Source organism: Bombus huntii, chromosome 3, assembly GCF_024542735.1.
Source record: "Bombus huntii isolate Logan2020A chromosome 3, iyBomHunt1.1, whole genome shotgun sequence".
Taxonomy (NCBI): Eukaryota; Metazoa; Arthropoda; class Insecta; order Hymenoptera; family Apidae; genus Bombus; species Bombus huntii.
Window position 1 is genome coordinate 8,222,498 of NC_066240.1, and position 19,006 is coordinate 8,241,503.

The 19,006-nt window shown below is 38.9% G+C and overlaps 2 protein-coding genes across 6 annotated transcripts in view; one reads left to right on the forward strand and one right to left on the reverse strand.

Moving 5' to 3' along the window:
• The window catches only part of LOC126864219 (dipeptidyl aminopeptidase-like protein 6), a 118,374-nt gene extending 111,778 nt beyond the window's left edge, over nt 1-6,596 (forward strand). For all 5 annotated transcript variants that reach the window (XM_050615324.1, XM_050615325.1, XM_050615327.1 and 2 more), the window contains 3 exons: nt 61-505; nt 794-999; nt 1,145-6,596. In XM_050615324.1, coding sequence (XP_050471281.1) covers nt 61-505; nt 794-999; nt 1,145-1,246 — 753 coding nt within the window. In that variant the 3' untranslated portion in view covers nt 1,247-6,596. The remainder of the gene's footprint in view (nt 1-60; nt 506-793; nt 1,000-1,144) is intronic.
• Nucleotides 6,597-7,777: 1,181 nt separating this feature from the next.
• LOC126863576 (meiotic recombination protein W68) lies at nt 7,778-9,703 on the reverse strand. The gene is made up of 4 exons (XM_050613842.1): nt 9,591-9,703; nt 9,047-9,480; nt 8,423-8,780; nt 7,778-8,078 (listed from the first exon to the last, which is right to left on the reverse strand). The coding sequence occupies exons 1-4, from the start codon at nt 9,701-9,703 to the stop codon at nt 7,778-7,780; spliced, it is 1,206 nt and encodes a 401-aa protein (XP_050469799.1).
• Nucleotides 9,704-19,006: the final 9,303 nt, after the last annotated feature.

Below are 19,006 nucleotides of genomic sequence, written 5' to 3' on the forward strand. Positions count from 1 at the left end.
ATTGATCTACTGAAAGATCTATTTCACACATTTCTACTAATAACTAAACTGATTCTTTAGGTACCCCTACCTCAAGGCTGGAAGGCACAAGTGCAGCTATTATTACCGCCTTCGTGGCGAGAGGAGCTCAGAGACGCGGCATTTCCTGTCTTGGTTGAAGTGAACGGTCGTCCAGGAAGCGAAGCAGTGACTGATCGATTCAAGATCGACTGGGGGACCTACATGTCTAGCCACAATGATGTAGTTTATGTCAGGTTGGATGTTCGTGGCGCTAGAGGTCAAGGAAAACGAGATCTGTTCAGGCGAATCGGTGGCGTCGAGGTTCAAGATCAGTTGACCGTACTGAGGCACTTGCTAAAGACTCTGAAGTACCTAGACGTCACGAGGGTGGGAGTGTGGGGTTGGGGATACGGCGGCTACGTGACTGCTATGGTGTTGGGTAGCCAGGAGAACGTGTTCAAGTGTGGCGTTGCTGTGAATCCTATTGCGGATTGGCTCTATTACAGTGAGTTACTGCATTTTGTATAAATCTAGAATATTCCCTAGAACAAACTGAAGGGAATACGAGTTTTCTCTACCATTTTTTATTGTATAAAGTTTACTAGATTAGAGCTCTGTATTCCCTACAACAAATTGAAGGGAATACGAGTTTTCTCTACCATTTTTTATTGTATAAAGTTTACTAGATTAGAGCTCTGTATTCCCTAGAACAAATTGAAGGGAATATGAGTTTTCTCTACCATTTTTTATTGTATAAAGTTTACTAGATTAGAGCTCTGTTCTTTTCGAATAGATTCCGCGTTTACGGAGCGAATCCTTGGTGCCCCAGCAGAGAACTATAAAGGTTACGTAGAGGCTGACCTGACCCAGCGTGCAAGGTTGGTGCCCAGTCATAGCCTCTACCTTCTTCACGGTCTAGCCGACCTCACAGCGCCTTATACGCACGGTGTCGCCTTCGCTAAGGCTCTGTCCGAAGCGGGTATCATCTTCAGGTACCAGGTATGTGATTTATTCAAAGCTTTTCTTTGATTACAATTGACTGAATTAACAAAATCTTCACAGATATCTTACTTATTTAAAACATTCGAATCTCATACGGTGTATTTGAATTATATCTTAAACAACGCTTTTTTCAATTTAACAGAGTTACGCGGACGAAGACCACGCCTTATCAGGTGTGTTGGAACACGCTTATCGTTCCATGGAGGACTTCCTCGCAGAGTGCCTCGCCCTGGACGCGTCCTAGTGCCTCAAGCCGAACGCTCCCTCGTTGTCTCTAGCTCGCCTACTTCTGATACATCCCAGATTGATCTGGATGCTCGTCAAGAAGGCTGCCGTCGTTCAGGACTAGACTAGCTTCGAGTAAATAGATATATCGGACGTCACGGAATACACTGGTCCTGATCGTTACGTATCAGACCAACGAAAACGCGAACGAAACAAAAATAGCAAAGAATCGTATAGAAGAAAAAATAACAAAACGACTAAAATTAATGCTAGTCTGTATCGAAGTCAAGAATGCTTGTGACGCAGAGAATGATTACGCGTAGAAGACAAGCGATGATGAGAGGGATGAGGTAAACTTAGTGTTTGTATAAGTAATACCATTAAATAACGTTATGTATCAGTCGCCTGCATCAGCCTGCGGATTCCTCTTTGCTACGAACAACTTTCACTTTGCTCTTTGGACGCGCACCCCGAATAAATTTCTAGTTTAGAATCTACCCCAGCCATCCAGAGAACTATGACACAGTTCACTGGCGCTTGGGCACTTTCAGATTCTGCAAGCTCGAGATTCACGCGTTTTCTCATCTTAAGATCTATCTCTTACGATCCACGAAAGAAATTACACAAAAATTCAAGAGAATCGGCAAATGGTGTCGTGCTTCTCGCAGGCTTGCAAGCTCTTTCCATTTTTTATACAGCGAAACTTTCGAGATCGAATGACGATCGATGACACACGGAGGATACTCAGCGAACGACGATCGAGCGTATCGAGCTTAGCGCGAGCTTGCAAGCTCGCGTTTCATGTTTTTTATATCGATCTTCCACCATACACACTCGTCACCGCTCGAGACATTCATGCCGTTTATATATATTGTTCCGCTTTCGAGCTTATCAAAGAAGCTTGCAAGCTCTCCCCCCCCCCCCCCCCCCCTCCGCCTTTTTCATCGAGGAACAGTTATTCTCGAAGATGTAGACTTCTCCCTATACGAACGAGTCATATCTCTAGGTTCAATAAATCACGACGTATTACGTAGAGCTTGCAGGCTCGCGTTTCACGACCGTTTTCTTCTTAGTCTACGTCCCAAATATATCGGTGCCATCCTGATTTTTTGGAAAGCTGGTTACGCCTGTGCGATGACGCTTGTCTAGGGGTACCGACTCATTTCATCGTTTTGAAAACGAACGCCTAGTGCTAAGGTTTGTGTTGTACAGCTTTGCGCCTAGTCTATGTACCATAATGTTACTTGCGCGTAAAAGCAAGGAAAAGAAGACAACAGAAAGGGAAGAGAAAAAATGTATTTCCCTAGCCCTTTATCGACCTGATCCCTTTTTGCCAAACTTCACATTCGATCCTTGAATATTTGTATATATCCGTATGCACGTCTCTCGATGAATCCCTTGATGCAGGACACGTTCCCCTCGACGAGGTTCGCGAGTGTTCCCGTTTATCGTTGATCGTTTGTTGTACTATATCGCTAAGTTGTACTATAAACACACAGTTTCCAGATTAACTAACTATCGTTAAGTAAGTTAAGCGACGCGAGGCTTTAGGATAACGTTACAGGTTCACCATATACTTTAGCTCGTTCGAGAGGACGAACCTCGTCAAGGGTAACGAACCTTTATCGTATTCCTTTTCTCGATCAACGTCGATCATGTGCAGTGTCCTGACAAAGTCAAAATTGAATGCGCCTTCGGATCTTCGTGGCTTAAGGACACTCTCGATCGACGTGTTAATGATCGATGTTCGTTCAGACGCGGTTGATGTTGGAGGATAATCGTTCGAGATCGATCGAACTCCCGAGATCTGTTTTCAGAACACTTTCGTTAGTCCTTTCGCTACCAAAAAAAACCCGCTCCGGTGATTCGTTTGTTCGAAGATCCGTTACTTAACGAATATAATTAGTACCTCTATGTGTCTTTTGAAATTTGTACCGTGCCATCGATTCAAGCTTCTTCCGAATTATTCCTCATCCGGATGATAAACGTAGCGAAAGGGTTGAGAGACTTGGATATTTTTCGCTCGCGAGTCCGATCGAGACGAGACTCCTTTCACAGTTGATTAAGAGGATAAGAGAAAACTAAGTGAACACAAAATATGTCGCGCTCGAACGAAGAGAGTCGCACGTCGCCATAAAACGCTGCCTGCCCAGCAGCCCTTAAATGCCGACAATCAAGGCTAGTGCAACTAATCAAACGATAATAAATAGAAACGGAGAGGATGAAGAAATTACCTAATAATAATTAATGAATTCTTAGATGAGTGATCGATGTGGTTCGTCCGCGTCAGGCTGCGTGGCTGAGGGCCTCGACGAGATACAAAGAAAGAAATTAGGAAACCACAGGAAGAGAAAGACTTGTTAGAAATATGTCCAACGTATGAAAAGAATTCTCGTCGAGGAGATCCACATTTGCGCGTGGACGGATAAGTAGACGTGGCAAATCGATTAGATTGAAATTACGTGCTTGATGTCGATCGTAGAGAGTACAAAAGGTGTAACAGCGCCTGGCTAAGGAATTGCCTCACCAATTATTCACCTGAACGTCTACCCTCGAATCCACGAACGTTTCTTCCACGGCCCGAAAAAATATATTCGAATCAACGTAGCCTCAATATTTTTTCCAGGAAGGATACTAAATAAAATATAACGGCGCCATTTGACGCGGAGATCATCCTGCATTCGTGAGAACGAGAAGAAACGTCGCAATTCCTTAGAAAATGTTTCGCTGGATCCTTTCTAACCGGATTGCGCGACAAGGACAGACGCATTATTGTTAGATCATGTTGTAAAAGATTCATTTTTCTTTTTCTGTTTTTTGTTCGTTTTCGTGAGCAACTTTTCTCGCGTATGAATTCGAGAGAAAGGGTTAGTAAAACTCGAGAAACACGAAGGGAGAAGCGTGAACGCGAATATAAAAGAGAGATAGAATGTGAGGTAGTGAGAATGAATGAGAGTGTGAGCGTGCAATCGCAATCAATTATTAACTTATAATTAAATGGCAAAAAAAAGTGCGGCGAACTTTAACTGTAGGCATATAGATAATCGGTCTCACGAACTCGGCAGGCACGCAAGCAGTAAAAAAAAAGAAAAGAAAGAAACAATGGCAAATAACAATTATAAACAGCGATAAGAAGAAAGGAGAACAAGAGGGAATTGCAAGCATGCGAATTACGTGAAATTAAATCGCAAGAAAATTAAATAAATAAATAAATGAAACCTTGGTAGCAGCGCATAAGGGTATCTATAAGCTTTTGGTAACGTATTATCGCCGCTAGGCTAAAGAGAATTAATTAAAAATAAAAAAAAAGAAAATATATATATATATTATACAATAAAGAGAAAAAAAAAGTAAAATGCGACACACAAAGAAAGAGAAGACACATACGCAGGACATGCAGATTGCAATTGACGCGGAAACTCGAGTTTAATATATCGGGCCCGTGCGAACACTCGGACGAATTTATGCGAACAATGTCGACGAATGTATTCGCCTGTCCGACCACGCGAAATCGCTCGTCGACGTGCAACTATTTCGAGATGACGATAGAAAATTATACAAGAATAAAGAGAAGAAGAAGAAAAAAAAAGAAGAAGAAGAAAGAAGAAGAGAAAGAAATAAAAAAAATGAAAAAGAAATCGCGAGCGTTTGTATCATCCGTAATGGGAGAACAAAAATTTACTGATAATAATAATAAGGAGACTATTTGAAATTAATTTGGATAATCTGTGATACTCAGATTGACGATTATTATTCGGATTAGACGGTATTTCACGCGTTTTTAACGTCATCGGATAACACTCGAACATCGAGGTATTAATAGATAAGGTATCGATAAACGAAATTGTTCGAGTAACGCATGCTCCGAACTAAGTCCAAGCTTCTCCACGAGAATCGATGTACACTTAATAAGTAGTAAACGATATTCAAAGCCTTCAGGGTTCTTGAACGACAAGGTATTGTTATCGAATTGTTATCTATCTAAATATATTAGAATTTCTAGCTGTTGAAAGTACGATTTCTTACTTATACTCTTTAATGTTTCATTGTGAGACTGTTCGTTAAACTACTCTAACACGTCGATATTTAAATATTCGATGTCAGGGTTAAAATACAATTTTCACTACTATATTCGACGATCGAATTTGATTCAAAATTTATTCACACTTTTTCTAATAATTCGATCTCACATCAAAGGAAATAATCAATCGTATCGATGTTCATATCGTCGAGAGCTTGGACTTGATTTCCGGAAGTGGCCTACTCGTCACGACGTTTTATGTATATCAGACTCCTCGATGTGAATCGCATCAGGCGAGCCAACTCGAAACGACGTCTGAATGATCAAAGATTCGGTTTAATCGATCAACATACTCGGAAGCGTTGAGTCGAATATTGGCCAGCGACTCGTTGAATTCAATCGTGCTTCGCGAGTGTGGCCAACGCGCTCGGACAATTGTTTTTTATAATAATAATAATTCGCTCGGATCATCAAGCGAGCGACTATGCGAGAGTGCCGTGAATTATCGTTATCGAGAGACAGGGAGGCGTTCTCGATAGTTTCTCGTGGGAAACGAGGGCACGCGGATTGTTTCCACTCGGTTTTTTACGATATTCGCACGGACCTGGAGACCGAACATCCACGAAATCGGCCACGCCAAACAATCGATCGTTTTCAATCGGTTTCAACGAAGTATCCCATAAGTGAAACGCAAACTATTGTGATAGCACGTTGGATGATCGAAAATGTCGTGTCCTTGATTTCATTTTCTAATATTCAATTATACATCTATATTAGAATATTCCATGTGTTATCTGTTATTTTTCGAAGCTATTTTTTCTGGCAATTTCTAAATTCCTCGCTCGATGAGTTGTTAAAATATTCACACAAAATATTTGATTATTGCTTTGGGAATTTCGAATAGATCAAAGTTTTTAGTTTCATAGCATTTCGTAATGGTCAAAATAAATGAATATTTTCCCTTACTACATACGTTTATTTTCCAGATTTTTAATATGACCACATATTACAAACAGAGTTGTATATTCGCATGTTTTATTTTTCTAGTAATCAAATATGTTTCATAATGTGATTCAACGTGTTAAAGATTAATTTTCAATATCTGCAAAGAATATTTCCTACCTTAAAGAATAAAGTTTCGTTTGTAACCACTGTTGTAAAATCAATTTTCAAGGAGGCTTCCTGTAATCGTTTAAAGACGCCGATTTCGCGGATATCGTTATAATTCCACGTAACACCCACGAGATAATCATGTTACTAAGACTCTGCGTTTTTTAATATCAGCGAGACTCGGCCCTGACCACGGGCGATCAAAAGTGTTTTCAATAAACTGTTACATTACCTGAAATCTTGTTGTTTTCTTTCGTTCCATCGAATCTGAAACATACACAACTTCCGGTTATCGTATATCATAAATAACGACTATTCGCTTTTGTTTTTTAATTAACATCATAGTTCTGGAAGGAATGTATACCAAAATAATACCGAAAAGATTTTAGGATAATATTTTCAGGGTATTTTATACAGACGAAGCTTTTCGAGAATTAAAATTATGTCTCTACGACGACCCCGCAAGAAGACTACACGTAAATGGCTGAGTGTTCAAGGAAATAAAAAACGGGAGCTTCATCCATCGTTTGGTAATCATAGGTAAATTATTTGATTGAATTATCAGAAAAAAGAATATCTTACTAAATGTTACCGATGGTTATCGATTATTAAAATGAAAGACTTTCGAGACGAATATTTCATAATTTTGTTACATTAAGGTTATGCGATCATTTTTATGCGACGAGATCGAAGAGTCAACGAAATACAATCACAGTACCAGACTCGAATGAATCATTGGTTATTTCGAAACAATCATCGGATAGCAGTATTATTTATTTGGGAACGTTTCGAAACGTTCCCGAATTAATAAATTTAGAAGACAGCAATGACGATTATCGGGAGCAAGTAGCAAAACCGGACGAAATCCAATCTCCAAGCTTCGCGGTAACATTATATTTCTCATGGCTTTATATAGCAGACAATATGTTAAGTATAAATTGATGAATAGAAAAACAAATCTTGTTACAGACACAGTGCAACAAAATTGAAAATCCAACAGACTAATCGTCCATTTAAGAGGTATTTTTTTTTTCAAGTATTATTAATGGTACGATTTCTCTTCCATAAAATTAAGATATAAAATATTCGGCTGATCGAAAAGTTTAATGTTTTAAAATTTCGATTGTACGATTTACACGGGAGGACAAATGGCAAAGAGAAAAATACCGCAGAAATTTCTTTTCGTAATTACAATGTGAATTCGATGAAACTCAATAATGTAAATTGACTAAACAGAAACGACCATTGAAGCGTTGCATTATCATTTTCATCCTGAGTAGGTTAACAGAAATTTCAGTAAAAGCAATTAATTTTTTCTTTTCAAAGAACAAAAATTACAAAACTTCTCGATCAACCTAATCGATCTACAATCTGCACGTACATTTTTAATTATGAGTCATCCCGTATCATTCAGCAATGTTAAATATAATCGTTGCCTTTGATCTTGCAAGGTAAATAGGTGGCTGCTAGAAATCTTCCCGAGGAGGAATACACATTCTCTATCTCCGCTTTACCAGTTCGCATAATTTCAAGTTCTTTCCTAAACGCGTCGGTCATATAAGGCCTGCCTTCGAGAGCCATCAGTCTCGAGAAATCGAATTCCGTGAGGGGAACGGTATTCACTCCCAGAGCGAGCAATTCCGATGGATGTATTCCTAGCCAGCGTACCTTCGAACAGGCCAAGCATTTCCTCTCTCTGGATAACGCAGCCGAGCCAAAACTAATTCAGAAAAACGTGAAAGAAATTTTATCGTGCGATCTCTGTGCATTTTCAACCTTCTTCAACTTCTATTGGAAATATTTTCTTTTTCCGCGGTTGTGTAAGAAATTTGATAAACGTTTGATAAATGACCTTATATACATTTTTCATTATTTTCTTTCTTGAGTATTTGTTAGTAAAAAAAAATATCAGTTTATTTTAAAATAAAAATTTCTCAATTTGATCGTCTTTCTCAATTTTATTTCCCTCCTTTTATTTAGAAGTTTCTTTGAACTTTACAGTTTTAAAACTTTACAATTTTGAAACTTTACAATTTTCATCATATCATCTGATCATTGATTTACCGATAAACACACATGATGTCCACACCGAAAGGGTCTGCATCCACGATTATATAAACCGGAAGTTCCAATTTCTCGGACAGCAGTTTAACCAGCATTCTTGTAGTCACGTCCGGATACCCTTTTCCCGTGACTAGAATGCAGCTCAACGAAGAGATACAATCATCCTTTAACAATTTTTGAAAGACAGCATCTTTCTCGACAATCAACACCATTTTGGCCCTGGTGCGAACGGAAATTACCTCTGATATATTGTGCGGAATAAGGACACCTCCGGGCACCGTGCAATCGATAATACGATTGTCAGTTAGAGTGAACGTCAATTCACCAGCTACTAATCCCTTTGATGTTGGCAACAAATCTAGATAATTAATATTTCGTACAAAATACAATAATATAATAATAATGTAATATACAATAATCACGCAAAAATTAATTTCTAATAGATTTCTAGTAATTTCTGCTTTATTATCGATTGCTACTCGCAAACAAATTATTTTTAAACTTTCACAGATTTTTAATAATTTTTCTATTCTTATTGTTCAAAGATTGATGTAATTAAATAGAATAAGAAATATAATAATTATTAAATCCCTTGAAATTGGATTAAATTCATTAAACACTTACTGAGCTCCCATGGCGAGCAGTTTAGTAAATTAGCCACATGATTCACAGCCTGATCCAGATATCCCTGTTCTGGAACTAAATTCAACGTTTTATCGTTTTTCAGGTCGTAATAAAGAGATCGTCTTGTAATGGTCGAGTTTATAATTAGCAAACGATGCGCAGCAGCCATCACGGTCATCGTTAAAGCAAACTTGTCTTTGCCTCTTTTAGTAGCAAAGTTGATCACCGTTCTTATTTCATTTCTTTTGATTTCTTCGGAATTCTGATCAGGTTCTTCGTGAAATTCCGACTCGAGATCATTGTCTTCGGCAGTATGCGTGTCTACCGTAGCATAATTCCGTGCTGATGAGTATGAAATTTGTGGTAATCGACCCGAACATATCTGTTGGATTATAGATGAAGTAATGTTCTCGATACGGGCTACTAATTGCTTCCTAAATATCGTAAAAATGACTTTGTATTTTCTCGTTTTAGGTTTTTCTAAATTTTAAATTGATTAATAAAAAATATTGAAAATATCGATCCAACCACATTCGACATTCACCTCGATTCTGCATTATCTACCACGGGTATATCGATTTTCTTTTCCTCCGCGTCTTGTGGTTGACTGTCGGTAATTCTGAATCCCATTTTCACGTTTCTATTTATTTTTGACATTTTCCCTACAATAAATAATTTAATATATAGAAAATGTTATATTTCAGTTACACATAATTTTATCCTTACGAAGAATTTCATTGATTATTTTTAATCGATCGAGTTGTTCAAGATAGGCACATATAAAGAAATATTTAAATATCTCGACAAAATAGACACATCTTATATACCTTTCACAGATGATACTTAATATTATTTTACAGAATATTTTATAATTTTATCGTTTACGCTTCTGAGCAATATTAAAGCGTTCCGTTTAATCAATTTCCTCGTCCATAGATGGCACGAGGAAGGATTGCATTACACTCGGTGGTTCTATCCCCCTACGCTTCTTTATCAACGTTATTAAAATACAACTTACCCTGATCCAAAATTCTAAGCAATTTTCCAAACTTTCGAAACCCGTACGATCTTTCTTCGCGCTATATACATACGCATAAGTAAATATACGTTTTATAAAAATATATGAAAATATATATTTTCAAAGTACAAATACCACATTAATTCGATGTATTCGCTAAAAGTACAAAATTAATATTCCACCAAATTTATTATACAATTCATTCGTTAACGCAATCTTGTTATTTCAAAAATTGATTAGCTTTCTGATAAACCACTCATAATACAAACTGACGAATTGAATCGATCGCTTTGGAGTCTTAATTCTAGTTCTAGTTTGTTAATATTAGAATATCCTTAATTTTTTCCTGTTCGCTACGGACAACTCGATATTATAAAGTAAATCTTAAACGTTGCATTTTGGACGCGTGCCAAAAATATTGCCAGCTTTTTTCCGGAAACATGCGCAAAAAAGGAAGCGGAAGGGAACGAGAGAAAAGTCAAGAGGCGGCGCCAATTCGGAGTCGACTTTTCCAACAACTAAGACGAGTTTCGACGCGAGCTTAGAAGGCAACGGGGTCAGATAAAAATCTACCACCTATCCGAACGTAACATTCTCACAGCAATAAACATATTAAATTGTTGCAGGACGGAAAAAGTATTGATCCGAGGTACGTAGTCGAGATTGTCCAACGATCGACAACGATTTTCCTGGTTGGGGAACGACGGTCGTATCGAGTAGCGAATCTCAAGAGAGCCGGACACCCCGCTGTGCATTTGTGAGCGGCGACCATTGAACGTCGCGCTACCGAGTGCACTAAAGACACTTCAGGACCTCATTCGACAGTAGAAAACAGTGACCGTGCCTGCAAAACGCTCAATTGTAACGAAATTCGGCGACCAGTCTCAGCACTGAGTCGCGTTTGATCGATTTTGATAAAGAAATATTTGAACCGAAAAGATGAAAACACAAGTTATACTATTGATTTTTAAACGTAGGATGAATAGTTAAAATCTGTGGTTTCCGAAGCAATCAATCGTAGGCAAAGTGTGGATCTTTCAGGATCAGATTTGGAAATTTCCATGCGTTTTCATATGTTTCTAAATATAAATAAACAAGGAGATGATTTTGGATAGAGATTTGTTAATCACATGCAATTCCTTCAGGATATCATATACGAAGATCACAGGAAAGAGACAAGATAAGTACATTTTTATTGATTTTTTTATTTCAATACTACTTCGTAATCAAACAACAAAATTTTACTATGACGTAATAGAAAAGTATATTCACTTATAGAGGGCTAATTATATCGAATTTTGGGCATTGCTTCGTATATTTACATGCGTAAGAGATTCTTCAAAAGAAAGTTAGCTAAGTACGAAACACGTTAGATCACACTTCCTGTATAAGTATCCGCAGATGGACCGTAAATTTCCTTCAATAGAGGTTAGCCAAAGCAAAGACACCCGAAGGGACAATGAATACTAACGAGCGGCCACAGGCATTTGCGACGCGTGCCAAAACAGCTTAGGGTCACTGAAACTGCCCCATCTCAATGATCTCTCCCGTTCTCTTCCCTACGAATATCAAATTTATCCGACATTCGCATAATATCGCAAAAAAATACCATACATTACTCTAACAAGTAGCTGTATATTGCTATATTAATTATATTATATGCTGTATAATGCTGCATACTTAATTATATGCTGTACATTGCTGTTCCCTATTATTACTTTTACTTACAATTGACAGTATCCAGATTCCCCGCAGCACTGACTTATCGAAATTAAACGACCGAAGGAGAAATATTTTTCAATTCTTGATCATTACAAGCCTCGAGCCTCCGATTAGCTACAATTTATCGAGTAAATCTTGTTCGAACGAATTTCGTTGTGTCAAATGGACGAAGCCGTGTCTTCTGCGAGCGTTCATCTCGATGATTGCATACATTGCGGTCGCTCGAGGCTGTCGAATCGCTTTCCATTCTTCACCGATGTAGCGTGCTCATTCGCGCAAACGGGTAGAAGTAGTAGATACTTCGTCTTGAAGACCCGCGCCAAGCCTCTTTACCGTGCATAAAGGGATTATTCACGACAAAATAATACATGAACGCCGCTCGGTTTCGCATTAAAGACACTTCAAGGCTGTTCTTCTATACCAAAGGGGGATAGTGTTACATTGTGCAACGAGTGTGTTCGAGAAACACCCCTGAGAATGCGCTCTCCAGCCCTCAAATGGCCCGTATATGGCCGCGTCCTCCTCAAAATATCGGTTGGAGCCACTGAACATCATGAAAATATGCCTAATCTTTTGCGCTCACGTGTGTCAATCTCGTGAAACCTTCGAAAAATCGAAAATAATCCCCCAGCGAGAATCATGCTTTCTTCCTAGGATTTGCTCTTACATGGGAAAATACGAATCCGTGAATCTTTTACATGTCATATGTAGGCATTTGGAATTTTCAGTCGGTGAATTCGTAGAACTCGATCCGAATTTAGACTATTTCCGATAGAGAAGGTGCGAATCTGTAACACGAATCGGAGGTTATTTTTCCTAAACCGAATATCTTTCGACTGAATAATCGCGCGTAAGCCCTGAGACCGAGGTAATCCCTTCGTGTTTAGGCCGATTTCACTGACCAGAATCGAAAACTTGTTCCCGTATTGAAACGTCAAATGCTCGCATGATCGAGTGACAAGAATGGCACGGTACCTGTTCGATTTGTTGACAACAGTGATTTGTCAAATCCATTATATTATATATTCGCATGCAAGTGTACACAGACGACGTATAACGTGACAGAGAGAACAAAATTTTTTTTTTAGATTTCGACAAAAAGAAGATGGAAAGAATGCGACGAGTTGTGGACAAACACATTTCAAGGAACAGCTCGAGATATATTGCCTGTCATAAATTTCACGCTGACTGAACGGATACTTTATATTAAATGGGATAAATGAATTATTACGATGTATGTAAGATGAAATAAAAAAATATATGAGTACAGCTAGTTAGTTACAAGGTATGATGAAAAATAATATTTTAGCGGTGGACTCGAATAAGAATTATTATAAGATTAATTTATCATCGACCGAACAAATCAATTATATTATAATCTTTTATATCGGACAACTTGATTAAGGATCATTGTGTACACAAGATTAGTCAAGATAGCGTATCGTCGGTACATCAAACGAATTGTCCGAATGCGTTTGTAAAAATAAAACTATAGTTTCTTACAAGATATCATGAAAGAAACTTTTATCGAAGATCTCGAGCGAAATTTATCGTAGTTTCAAAACCAATCCATCGGTGATTCCCTGAGAGCTTTCCCCGGTTTTCGGTAGAGGGGTGGAAACCGCAGAGAACAATAAAGCCAGAGGAATATTTCAACGATTCCGGGTGTTGAAAAACTCGGTCAAACAACACGGAATATCGATAAATCGGCAATCCATCTTTTGTAAGAAGCTGTAACAGTCGGCGACACGGAGAGAGTTCTGTTCAGATCGAATCTACGTCACCTCGCTTAGGAGCAGCTCCTCGTGCTGTTAAAGTGGAACAGATAGCATCGAATTTGTCCAAACAGTGGGGGTTGCAGTCAAAGACGCAGGGGTTGCTTAACGTACGAACAAGAAGTAAAAGAACGCGGATAAGCAGTTCCTAGGAAGAAAAGGTACGTTCCATAGGGTTTTATTGTCGAGAATGTTGTTCGTTGACGCGAGGAAATTGATCATGAGTTTGTAACAGAACGAATTTCATTGATGGAAGCCATCTGAGCTAATAATAATTTATGATCTTCAACTTGTATGACCGATGGGAAAAAATTTACGTACATTACAGGCTATAAATACAATAGAACCTTCGCTATATGAATTAACTAACGGATATAACCGTTTAAATAAGAAAATTGTAGACATAATAATACAACAAGCGAATTTCAACAAATTATAGAATTGAGGATAAATTAATGAAATCGCAAGAGGAAATTGTAAGAGAAAGGCTCCTATTGAACGAAACTAGACTTTTCGACTCTTTCTATCTACGAATACCCTAATTTTTTCGACACACACCCCAGATGGGTTGTTGAACAAAAATTCCAAGTGTACTTGCAGTGGATACTCGAGCGCAGTTTTGGGGAGTCGAGCAAAGTTATTGTAGCGGTCTGTATATTCGCATACTGGGAGGAAAGTGTGTTAAAGAGCACTTGACATCATTCGTAAGCTTGGGAAAGTCGATCGTTCTAAACGGTGAAATTCTCACCATAAACTTCCACTCTTTAAAATATCGAATAATGTGTTGCTCGATAAAAATCGGCCAAGGCAACGTGCAGCGTATGATTCGTTGTTCCAACAAAAAAAATTCCGCAAATAGACAGGTAACGCGTAAGCACATATACACGGTTCTTTGCCGAAGGTTCATGCATCGTTCAATGAAAGCGCAATAAAGGAAGCCCGGTTTGGGCATTTGCACCCGATAAACCTGGATGCGTTATACGAATAATTCACGGCAATTTGATTCATCTTTCGAGCATAATCACTTAACGACCAGTTTGCGGCTCCCTTTAAGTCCAAGAATCCTTAATAACAGACCAGCGCGCCTCTCTCCTTCTCTCTTAACACGGTCCGGGATTAAGACCTCCAGCTAGCAGAAAACGAGCAGCTCTCGTTGCACGTCAAATATTTTCTCAAGGATCTCCGTGCAAAGCGGAAAAACGAGAGAAAGGAAACGCGGCGAACAGGATGAAAGAAAATATCGAAAGATCGGATGACACGAAACAGAGAAAGGGAAAATGAGCGGGGCAGGATGAGGAGGGAAAAGAGGAGAAAAAGCGGACAAGCAGGCTGAGTTCGTCGACACGAGTGCTTCAGGCAGATTCGGTAGCTATTATAATAAAGTCCGTAGAAACTGTCGCCTCGATAGTAACGCGGTCGCCACCTTCGAACGCATCCTGATCCAAAGAGGATCGATCGTCTGATTAAAGTCATGGAGGGAAGGAACGCTGGCCGCGGGCGTGCCCGGTTTCTTAAGTGTAGGTCAGTTATACCAGACCGACTGGTCCGATCGGCTGCCAATTAAATGGAAACTGGCAACCTGTTATTTCCCGACACGCTTCTGATCTGTACGAAGAGAAGGTCGACGTCGTTTTCGCCTGCTCGCTTCGTACACCGCTTTTTATACCCGACCATCGCATCGAGCTTAAACTTCGATAGAGATCTCAACGAGCACGCGGTATCTTTGACATGGCGCGTCGGATTCCGCGTCTTTGCCACGCGCAGACGCTTGCTGATCCAACATTACCCACGAATCACCTCGACTTTTCGCCATCTGACCACCTAATGTTCACACGTTTTCAACGCTTTCATCGCGCAGTAAAGCAAAGAATTTATTACTATATTATTTTGTTCGTATTTTTATATTTACTTACACTTACGTTTAAATGTCTCCGAGCAACTTCAATTTGTATTAAAAATAGACACGTATTTTGACAAAATTTTTATATGTTATTATATAACTATTGAGAGTTGCTCGCGATGAAATATTCAAGTATTGAATTATTGAGAAATAGATAACTACTACAAAACAACTGTTTTTATAAGCTATCATAATTAATTTTCTGGTTTCTTGTTCGAATAAGAATCTATCGAATTGATGAAATACATACGGATAAGTCTTCGAACGAATCGACCGACAGTTTAATAGCATGATCAATTTCTTGCGGATCTTTGTTCATGGTGACAAGTACCATAAATCTGCGAATCGGTTCTGACTGAAGACGGTCGACAAATTAAAGGTATACGCAAAAAAGGAATTCACTTGAAAATTTTATGATCAGTAACAAAAACAGTAGAATCGAAGTCCTTGGATGCGGTCGTCCGTTTATGTTGCAATGCTTTTTTAAATTGCTCGATTCGTCGGCGACGATCACCGAGATAAAGTGGCGCGCTTATAAAATATCTTCGTGAATTATTTACAACGACATTGCCACGTGACACTGAATTGTGCGAATCTGATCTTAGTCCGGATGTTCAAGCTGGCAAAAAAAAAAATTTCTAACCTTTTTATAACTTCTTCGCCGACATTCGAACGTTTTATATTTCATAGTTCTTAAATAAACTTTTGTTGACTAATTTTCTCCAGATTTTACGTCGTGGTATTTGCATGATAGTTCCTTATTTCTATTTTATCAAGGATTTAATTGCAACGAGGGAATCGTCGATAGAAGCTAGTAAAATTTGAATTCCTCGTACAACCCGAAAATTATGCGATTCTCATAAAACACGATTTCGATGAATTACTAGTCTTCGTAAGTCACGGAAATGTAAATTTTTCAAGGTATTGCATAAGATTTTCAACAAATTAAATCGCGGATGAGAAGAAAAAATCAAATGAAAACAAATGGAGAAAATTCGAGGTCGTTCGCTGTCCTTGGGCTAGGTGTATTGTCCAGTTGGTAACGGGAGAGCCGGACTCGAAAAATTTGTTCGACGTGTGTCGCGTGACAGCGGTTTGCAGCTGCTAGATTTTTTCCGCGAATTTTTCGCGATTCCGAGGCCCGAGGCGAGCAGATGCGTCCTCGACGCGAGATGCACCATTCCTCTCGCGTACTCTTTCTTCGTATTCCCTCTGTACTCCGTATTCTGCTCAGTCGAATTAAATCGCTGCCTTCCGATCGACAGATTGCGACCCCTCAGCCACGATATTTCATCGGGGCGACCTTTCACCCCGTGGGCCAGTTTGCGCGCGATTATCCTGGCACCATAATTTTTACACCTTCGCACTCGTTTCGTCCTCCTCGGTTCTGGCAAATTCGTCGATTCGCAGTAATATATACGCGGCAAATAATCGTTCGAGGTCTTGGTTGCCAATAATTATTAACATTACGAGACATTTATTTGGGAATTTTTATAGCAATTTTTATTCCACATTTGGAGATAACGAAGGATAGAAATTACACGCTTTCGCTGCTCCAGGTAATTTTACACAAAGTTTGGCGAACGCTGGAATTATTTGTATCTCAGAAGGATTAACTTCAAAATTATAAAAATAATTAAAATAATTAATCCGTAATTTTTCATACGAATTTTATAGATTTTCAAAAGTGTATTTTTAAGTGTTTGAATGATTTTCTGTAAAGTATATGGATAATAGCTTCCACAGAAATTTTATACAGTCATAATGTACTTTGGGGGATTTGATTATTTTTTTTACAAGCTTGCCCTTTCCCTTACATTGTATATCTCTTATTTTGATTTCTTTGGTACAGATGTAATACTTTACTCATCGATACTTCTAGACCCTCTTAATAAATGATATAAAAAAATGGAAGATTTCAGAGGATCAAAGTCCTAGTAAAATGTTTGCTCGTTTAGAGGCACGTAAAGGGAGAAACAGAGATTAGGCTCTACTTAGCGACAGATAGTTTGGGGTTGCAATAATTAAGTGTCGAAGAGAACCCTTGATCGTTACGGACGGTCTTTATCGTGACTTAAGAGGGGATTAACCGTGAAGAATGAAAAGCTATTGGCTGACCCTGAGGATCATCGGTTGTTCGATAAGAGGTGAACGGTCGCTGATAAACTTGCAAGACTTTCGGTTGCCCTTCGCGACATTACTATAATGAAACCTCAGAATCTTCGCGTGTTACAAATGCATTAAATAAGAAAGAAAACATCCAAGGACGTACACATGGTCACTTAATCATCAGATTCTACAATATGATTGCTCAATTCACAGCCTCGATGCAAGTATACTTATACGGTTCCACTATGAAACAAGTCAATTTGTAGCAGATGGACATGAACGTTTGCAGCTTACCTTGTTTGCTACATTTTGTCTACAGAAACGCAGAATGTTCCCAACAATTCTCTACTATATCTTTTTGTAGTATTACATTCTATATATTATACCTTCTGCTTCAACAATAAATTTAACTATACACATTAATTACGAATATTAAATATCGTTACTTTTAGTGCCTCATTTATATAATGGAATAAAATTATTCAATCTCGGGCAAACAATATAAACGGTCACCAAGCATCCCTCGACTGTTCTACAACCAGAACCTACGCTGAAAAGAAATCGAATCGCATCCGTAGGACAGCAACTCAATATAAATCAGTTCAACGAGTGTCTGTCAAATCGTGGAGGCGTGATCCTTTCTGTTTGTTGGTTTTTCAAGAGCATTCTACGGGACTTATTGTTCGTAAACATATGTTCCTGTGGGCGTGCAGGAAGAGTGGTTTCCTCGCGGAAGACAGAGAGAGAGAAAGTCGACAACGACGAAGGAAAATGGATGGACGAACAGCAGACAGTCTGGCATCACCTGGACGAGGAGCACGCGCCTTTCGCGCGCCTGCAACTCATGCAGAGAAGGACACGCGTGAATATCGATGCGCAACGACTGCATTGTATAATACACCGTCGATTGGTGATCGTTGCAATAATGCGATCGTGTAACGTCGCCACGTAACCATGGTACAATGGTCTATACCCTATGCCCTATGGTTTCGCTACTTGCTATACGAGAAATCCTTTCGCAAGCAATGAAAATCCTTTTAGGGGAATCCGTTTGAATACCGAAGTCAGGGGCTAGATTTGCGGACAAAAGCTATTTTTCGAGAGTTGCGGCATTTCCGATCGCAATTAAGAATCAAGGGAACGATCTGCGGTTTGAGGGATCCGACCCGGTGACTGGGGCTTAGGTTTGGGTTTGGTCGTTGGTATTTTGATGAATTTTGGAATATGTGTTTGGTAGATTTACGTATAGCCCTGTTCACAACATGTAGGATGTTTATTATATTAAATTCACAGAAAATGCAATAAGCTTGAGAAATGTACAAAATGAAATTATCGACCAGAAGCAATAAAACTTCTCGTAACAAGGTTTAATTTAAACTTCAATTACAACTTCAATTCACCGGATGGGATATTATTAAATGCAAATTATGCACAAT